An 8,403-nucleotide genomic window follows, 5' to 3' on the forward strand; every position below is an offset into this window, starting at 1 on the left:
CGCTCTCGTCGAGATGGTTCTGGAAGAAGGTGGTCGTAATTCATGCGCTCGGCGAGGTGCACCCACTTGAAGCGCGGAAGATATTTCATGCTCAACAGCGAGTCGTAGAACTTCGAATTCTTACGCGTAGAGATCTTGGAGTTGTTCAGCACGGTGACGAGGAACTTTGCGTTCCACATCGACTCGAACTCCATCCAGCCCACGGTGGAAGACTAAAGTAGAGTTTACCAAACTTATGGCCAAATCCCATGCAAAAATTTAATTGATCCCACTTGTCAAGGCTTTAACACTGACTTATACTCAAATAGTAGAAGTTAATACAATCGTCAAAAATATACTAACAAAAGTAACCGAAGAACTAAAACATTGTATACCACAGCTCAAAACTAACAGTGCCACTCGATTAAACAGCAATATCTTTGAAATTAGTGCACAATTTTTACAAAACAATGAAACAAAGTCAAAAATATTAGGAATGAAACAATAAAAGGACCAAATTAAAGAAGTTTAAGAAGCCTAGCGAACGGAATATAGCGAGAGTTTATAAAGGAACCCCCAAAAGAAATTGGCAAAAGGCCTGCAGCAAAAACGGTTTGACATACAAATCTAAAAAAAAACAGAAATTTGGAAATAATTTTAAGACGCGTGCTGAGTTTAAATTGGTGCAATAAGCGACCCCGGCAGGGTGCCACGCCCATAACAATCAGATCCGTCCGGCGCCCACATTTTTAAATATTTTGAAAAAATGTAAATGAGAGTTTGTTCTTAGACCAGTTTTTAAAAGTTATATCCATATAATAATCAATATTTTGCCATTCAATCAAAATTGCACAACACATGCAGCAAATTAGCTGATTTCACTAATACGCCACCAATCCGGTAGGGGCGCTGTAGGCTAGTTGGCGCTGTAGACTAGGTGGCGCTATAGACAATATAGGTGGCGCTAGGTGGGGCCTTAGGCTAAGTGTGTTGGTTTAAAAAAAGCAAAGTTGCTTTAAGCATACAATCTTTTTTATTACAAAATTGTATATCAGAACTTTTGTTTGTTGAACATGCGATCGTCACGTCCCCTTACCTCATTAAGAGGTGTTTTTCTTTGTTCGACAAAGTTCCATACAGACCACGTTTATTATCGATTGTCGATTAATTAAAAACCTACCTTGGCAGAAAATTGGAATAAAGTCGTGAACATTTTCGTGCAATCATTTTTCACAACTTTCGACGTGGACACGACAATAGTGCATCGATGAACTTATGGCCTAGTACTCAGATCAGCTAAGAGTTTCACTAGTCGAAAAATCATATTCTTTGTAGTTTTCAGTAGTAGTAGTAGTTTTCAGAGTTCATCCGCAAAGCATATAGCATGGTCTTACTGTCAATCAGCTGGGTTTGTTGACAAACAAAAATAAAACAAATTGAAAATTTGAAGTCTAAAAGTTACAAAATGTGGAACACCAAGGACGCAAGCTTTTCCTTTGCAGTTGGCATGGCGATGTGCATTGCCGCAGGAGAGCAGGAGGAGGCGGAAAGAAGGACACAGAGGCGGAAATATTGGGTGAGCCCGTATCTCAAGGAACGCTCCTTCAAAAGCCGCTATGCTTCAGACGTAAGTAATATTGTTAAAAAATAAAGTAATACTCTTTGCACCTGTGAGCATTTTCTTCTATTTTAAAGTTTCAGAACTTGGTTAACACCCCATCCATGTTCTTCGAAAACTTCCACATGCCGGAGAGCAGCTTCAACGCACTCTTTGAATTGGTGGAGCAGTACCTTATCCCGAAACGGAACACCCGGCCAGATGCCATACCGCGAAGTTGGCCATCGTCTTGGAGTAAATAGAATATATTTACATATATGCTTAGACTTTGATACCGTTATTGTATTTTAATATTGTGATTTAATATTCTTTTGTTAGATTTCTTGCTTCTGAAGATCTGCAACGCCATGTTGGATACACTTATCAGATCAGCAAACAACACTTCGGAACCGTCCTCGACCAGGTTTGTACAGCAATTTGGACTGCGTTGCAAGGGGAATTTCCGAAGTGGACAACCGACAACATGCTGAGGTGGGCGAAAGACTTCGAAGACGAATGGAACTTTCCAAACTGTCTTGGTGCCGTCGACGGGAAGCATGTGGCGATAAAGGCCCCCACTAATAGCGGAAGCCTTTTTTACAATTATAAGGTATGTATTTTTATATTTCAAAGAAAATGTAATAAGTAATTCTATTATAATGTAGGGATTTCATTCGATTGTTCTCATGGCAATCTGCGACGCTCACTAACGTTTCACTTATATAGAAGCCTGGGCGTTCTTGAGCGAGGGTGACATGAACGCATTTTCCCACAGTACGCTTGGAAAACGCCTACTTATGGATGAGCTGCCGTTTCCCGATGACAAAGTGATAAACGGGCATCGAACTCCCTACTTCATAATCGGCGATAATGCATTTCCCCTTCACAAACGCATTATGAAGCCATACAGTGGCAAGGACCTGCATCGTAAGGAGCGAATATTTAACTATAGGCTGAATCGTGCTCGTCGTTGCATTGAGAATGCATTTGGAATTCTTAGTGCACGGTGGATGGCTGTGCAACGTACTTTGCTGAGCAACCCGAGCAAGTCTCAGAAAGTTATTGCAGCCTGTTGCGCCCTGCATTATTTTTTAATGCGGAAAAATCCTACAACTTACACGTTGCTCGAAGTACCGATCAACGTGCATGTAGACCTGCGAGCCTGCCGACGAGGTCGCCCCCATGATTTCAGTAAGGAAGTTCGAAACAACCTGATGGAATACCTGAACGGTAGTGCTGGGTATTCTCAAGTACCTTTGCAAGACGAGTCTGCTGGTGTATGAATAAAATAAAATTAAAATAATTGAAATGTTCAACAAATGTTTTTATTAATCTAAATAAGTAGTATAGGGATTCTTTCTCGTCCCACAGAAGCTGCGTCATCTTCTTCTCCACCCTGGTAGCATCTTCCGGACGCATGGCGTTCAGCTCCCCATTCCCATAGGTCAATATGGGCCTTGAAAGAGTGGTGTTGTCCTGCTGATGCTGCAGGAATTCCCCCAGCATGTTACACATGGCCACGGCTGGTGAGCCATCCAGCTTTCGCTTCTTTGGGGGTGGCTTTTTTCCTCCTCCCTATGAAAGTAAAAGTAAAATCATATAAATGTTACAAAATCCAACACGAGTAGAGCAACTTACGTAGGTATATAATTCCTCGGGTACCTCATCCTCTAGCGCGGCCTCCAGCTCCGCTTCAGCTGCAGAGTAGCTGATTGTCCAGTGTCCAGTCTTCAATGGAGATCTCGTCTGAGATCGCACTACTGGTGGTTCTGCTATAATTGAAATGATTAGTAAAACGTAACCAAATTCATTTGGCCAGAACCTACCTTCTTTGCGAGGACAGGTCCGGCAAGAAGTCCATGTACGGAGCGAATTCCCACTCGGCACACTCCTCTCCACTGGGCTTCTCCAGTAGATCTCCTCCAGCACTTCCACTCTTCTGCTTTCTGACCTTGTTGTGATACTTGAGGCTGTCCCGCAGGGACTTCCAAGCCAGCTTGCAACTATTAACTAAGCATAATAAGTATATATTATATACTTATGTTCACAAATATTTAATAACGCCAAATTATAACCTACAATCTTTGTCCATGACCAGCGCAATCTCCTTACAGGTTCTCTTCATAAACACAGCATCGAAATGCTTTTTGTGGACCAAGTCCCACAACACTGGGCCCTCCTCCACAGCTTGAATTAGGCGCACTGTTTCCTCAGAACTAAACTCTTGAAGGCGTTTTTGGCGTGGTTTTTGAGTTTTTTTTCCCATTTTTGAATTTTGGTTTCCACCCGCTTCTGCACGAACACAGCCAAAGATTAAATTTCTTATTCTTTGGGCCGCGGCTAACGGCGTTCATCGAAAGTTCACTCGCAAAATCTGGTATTTTTTCTGGTATTTCCTTAGCTCATCTGAGTACCGCGCTGAAAAACAGACCCGACGAAAAGCTTTAGCCGCGTATTTGCCTCTCGCTCACTCCTATGGTTAGCTCGCGGTTTTCGTCGATGTGAGTACTAGGCTTAAATCTTTTTATGGGGATGAAACACCATCCTATAGCAGTGTGAAAAACTGTTTTAATGATTTGAGCGTCGGCCACTAGACGCTCACTCGAAGACGAAGGTCATGAAGGTCGTCCAAAAGTAGTCGGACTTTTGAAAATGAACAAATAATTCTGTTTGTCAGTTTTTCCGTTTGTCCCAAAATGATGTTTTAGTCTCCTAGAAATTTTAGATGGTGTTAAACAGCTCGATATAAGAAACATTAGGTCTACCACTTTTGGAAAACCCGCTAGTTTAGCAGGAAAAAAGCTATAAATAGCGAAATTTTGAAAGGCCCTAACTTCTGTACTACTGAAGCTACAGGCTTGGGCTGTAACTCGTTGTAAATCTATTTTGAACGCCACTTGAACGTTATTTGGTAAATACAATATTTTAATAATAACGACAAAAAACAATTTTTTTAACTTTTTTTTTTAATTTCTCAAAAACGGCTCTAACGATTTCCTTTAAAACTTTTATCTGCATGGTCCTTGAGATTTCTTACATTTTGGTATATTACATACCTCGACTATCAGATACCCGGTACTCAGCTAATGGGACCAAAGGGAAATGGAGATATGCAAGCAGCAAAGCGAGATTGAAATGCGCCACCTACTGTAGACAGATTTAAGCGTTATGCGCGTTAGAGTGGGCGTGGCAAACTTTTTTTGGATCAATCGATAGGTATTGGTATGACCAATACATTCCAGTTAAAATTTTGTATCTAGCATGAAAACTGTGGGCGCCACTGGCTTGGTTGGTTTGTGGGCGTTAGAGTGGGCGTGGCAATATTTTTTTGGATCAATCGATAGGTATTGACCTGACTAATACATTTCAGTTAAAATTGTTTATCTAGCATGAAAATGGTGGGCGCTACAGGCTTGGGCAGTTTGTGGGCGTGGCATATTCGCGTAACAAACCTGCGCTGCGTACAAGGCTACGAAATCTAAATCTGAGATCCCAATTCTCTGCCTTTGACAGTTTCCGAGATATCCGCGTTAAAATTTACGATTTTTTAAAATTTGTGGGCGTGGCAAACTTTTTTTGGGTCAATCGATAGGTCTTGATGAGAACAATAAACTTCAGTGAAAATTTTTATTCTAGCATCAAAACTGTAGGAGCCACAGTTTTGGGCGGTTTGTGGGCGTAGCACACTGCTGAAACAAATTTGCGCTGCGCAGGAATCTCAGGAATCTGCATGCCTAATCCCAGTATTGTAGCCCTTATAGTTTCCGAGATCTCAGCGTTCATTCAGACAGACGGACATGGTCGGAAACGCTTCCTTTTGCCTTTCCGACGAATCTAGTATACCCTTTTACTCTACGAGTAACGGGTATAAAAAGTCCCGTCTTAAAGTTATTCAAAAACAAAAAAGTCTCTATGGCCAGCTCAGAACAACTAACGCTGCCCGAGCATTGAATTTTGTGTGTGCGTATCCGAACTCTATGTTAAGGTCCTGGAAATATTTTAATGATCTTAAACAGCTTATTGTAAGAAACTCTAGGTCTACGACTAGTTTATAAATAAATATGTCGAGAGAATTAATATTATTAATATTTACTGTAAAAAAAAATCAATGTAACGGAGAGAAACCTGTCAATAGAAATAAAGAGTTGAGAGAAAAGAGTGTGATCTTCTAAGACCGTTTAAGGGTTTCAAGAGCATGGCTAGGTGGAAACTCACCTTAGCCGAGTGTGGCGCAATTGTTGTTGCAAAAAGGAGAGTGAAATTAAAGGGAGTAGAGAATAAATTAAAAGAATGACAAGTGACTACAGAATGACAAGGACACGATAGAGTTGTCCAGAGTATAAAAGTGTTCAGGATTCATTCTTTCGAGAACCTTCGAACGGGCAACACAAACAATTGCGACTCGCTGCGCATCTTAGTAAGAAAACCCAAGTGAAAGCAAAAACATGACGCATAAATCAACTCGCGAAGCGGCGAAGAGACCCTTATCTCCGACATTAGAAGTGGGATTCCCATCGCCACGAGAACATTCTAACGGTGTGTTGCAGGCGATTTTAGAGACACAAAACCAAAACTTCCTAAAGTGGCTGAATACTGTACTGAATACAAATAACATCGGCTGCAGCCTCGCAAAATATTTCGGTGACATTGCCTTTGTTTAATCCTAATGTGCCTGGGGCCGTCCCAAATGGCTGTCCCAAATTTGCTTCGCTGGAATGTCATGGCTGGAACTCAAGGATTTGTTTTTACACCGCTGTGAATGCATCGAGCCACCGTCTGCCGTATTGCTCAACATTCTCAACGGACGGCCGAATGCAAACGAGTCCTTGTCAGTATATGGCAGCAGGATGGTGACGTCACTGCTGACGAAGTGGAAAGGGATGAGCCAAGAGGATATAGCTGTTTCTTTAGTGTTGGCCCACACGTCCCAAATTGATCCCAGGCTGCCAAGTTCCGTTTTCACTACAAACATAAAAACTAGGAATGAACTGCAGCAACTCTTAAAGGCTTTTGCGTTCAGCAAACTGAGCGACATCTCTGGATCAAGGACCGGTCAGGAAGACGTTTAAGGCGCAAGCGCAAATCAAATGTCATTATTGCGGCAAGATGGGACATAAAGCGTTTGAATGCCGCAAGAAGAAGGGAGAAGAGAGAAACGACGCAAAACCAATTCATCATACTGGCAAACCATAGACATAGAGTAATAAACTATATAGAGACACCATTTGCTCTGCCCGAACCTCAGCCCAACCTCTGCTGAGAGCCAATTCAAGGTCAAGTTTGAAGCTAACTCCGATTTTTCAACACTCCCAACAAGTGCGAGGCAACAGCAACAGTGGTGAGGATTAATTACAAAAACAAAACAGTGAGTAAGAGCGGTGCAGATATAAAATTTCCCATAAAACTCACCTCGGGAACGAATTACAAGGTCCCATCGAACATTTTAAAAACTAGGGATATTATCGTTTTTCGCCTAGGTGGCATCATTGGCAAAGTCTCTAAAGAGAGCGGCAGAGCAAGTGGTGTTTCCCACTTGGTGAGTTTTATGGGAAATTATAGAACTGCACCGCTCTTACTCACTGTTTTGTTTTTGTTATTAATCTTCACCTCTATTGCTGTTGCTTCGCACTCGTTGGGTGTGTTGAAAAATCGAAGTTAGCTTCAAACTTGACCTTGAATTGGCTCTCAGCAGAGGTTGGGCAGTGGTTCGGGCGGAGCAAATGGTGTCTCTATATAGATTCTAACTCTATGTCATGACGGATAAATCAACTCGCGAAGCGGCGAAGAGACACCCCTATCTCCGACATATACATATGCTTACAAATTTGTAATAATGCAAAATCAGAACCTACAATCTTTGTCCATGACCAGCGCTATCTCCTCCCAGGTGCTCTTCATAAAAACAGCATCGAATTGCTTTCTGTGGGTCAAGTCCCACAATACCGGACGCTCCTCCACAGCTTGGAGTAGGACGCACTTTTTGCTCAGAACTGAACTCCTGAAGGCGTTTTTGGCGTGGTCTTTGTGTTTTTCTCCATTTTAAATTTTGGTTTCAAAGCTGTTCCTTGCAGAGGGTATTATATTAAAGCATAAAAAGAATACAAAGAACGTTTACGCATCGGGTTGGCTTTCGATAACAACGTCTTTACCGATGAACGCGCCCAATATATCGTGCCGTAAACTTAATCTATTTTCAACATGCGTGGATATGTAAGTATATTTATACCCGTTACTCGTAGAGTAAAAGGGTATACTAGATTCGTCGGAAAGTATGTAACAGGCAGAAGGAAGCGTTTCGGACCCCATAAAGTACATATATTCTTGATCAGGATCACTAGCCGAGTCGATCTAGCCATGTCCGTCTGTCCGTCTGTCCTTCTGTCTGTCCGTCCGGATGAACGCTGAGATCTCGGCAACTATATGAGCTAGGCTATTGAGATTTGGTGTGCAGATTCCTGAGCTTCTTAACGCCCACAAACCACCCAAGCCTGTGGCGCCCACAATTTTCATGCTAGATAAAAAAATTTTAACTGATTGTATTGGTCACGTCAATACCTATCGATTGATCCAAAAAAAACTTTGCCACGCCATTTTCCTTTGGTCCCTTTAGCTGAGTAGCGGGTATCTCATAGTCGAGGTACTCGACTATAGCGTTCTTCCTTGTTTGTTTAAGTTTTTAACCCCCTTTAAATCACAAAAACTTAACAGAAAATCAAATTTGGTCATCCTGGGCACACTAGTACTCCTGGACACACTGGTCATCACGCTGAGCACTCTGGTCATTACGCTAGACACTTCGGATCCGGACAGCACGCTTGGCACCAAGG

General features: G+C 42.1%; 1 protein-coding gene across 1 annotated transcript; it reads left to right on the plus strand.

Annotated features, from left to right (window-relative positions):
* Positions 1-1,492: 1,492 nt before the first annotated feature.
* LOC119559425 lies at positions 1,493-2,779 on the plus strand. The gene is made up of 4 exons (XM_037872520.1): positions 1,493-1,606; positions 1,675-1,831; positions 1,916-2,186; positions 2,242-2,779. The coding sequence occupies exons 1-3, from the start codon at positions 1,493-1,495 to the stop codon at positions 2,065-2,067; spliced, it is 423 nt and encodes a 140-aa protein (XP_037728448.1). The 3' UTR covers positions 2,068-2,186; positions 2,242-2,779.
* The last annotated feature ends 5,624 nt before the right edge of the window (positions 2,780-8,403 follow it).

This window comes from Drosophila subpulchrella, unplaced genomic scaffold (genome assembly GCF_014743375.2).
Source record: "Drosophila subpulchrella strain 33 F10 #4 breed RU33 unplaced genomic scaffold, RU_Dsub_v1.1 Primary Assembly Seq24, whole genome shotgun sequence".
Lineage (NCBI taxonomy): Eukaryota > Metazoa > Arthropoda > Insecta > Diptera > Drosophilidae > Drosophila > Drosophila subpulchrella.

Coding starts and splice junctions, on each gene's coding strand:
- LOC119559425 (XM_037872520.1), top strand. CDS start 1,493: ATGTGCATTGCCGCAGGAGAGCAGGAGGAGGCGGAAAGAAGGACACAG. Junction 1,607..1,674: donor AAAGCCGCTATGCTTCAGAC/GTAAGTAATATT, acceptor TCTATTTTAAAG/TTTCAGAACTTGGTTAACAC. Junction 1,832..1,915: donor AAGTTGGCCATCGTCTTGGA/GTAAATAGAATA, acceptor TTCTTTTGTTAG/ATTTCTTGCTTCTGAAGATC.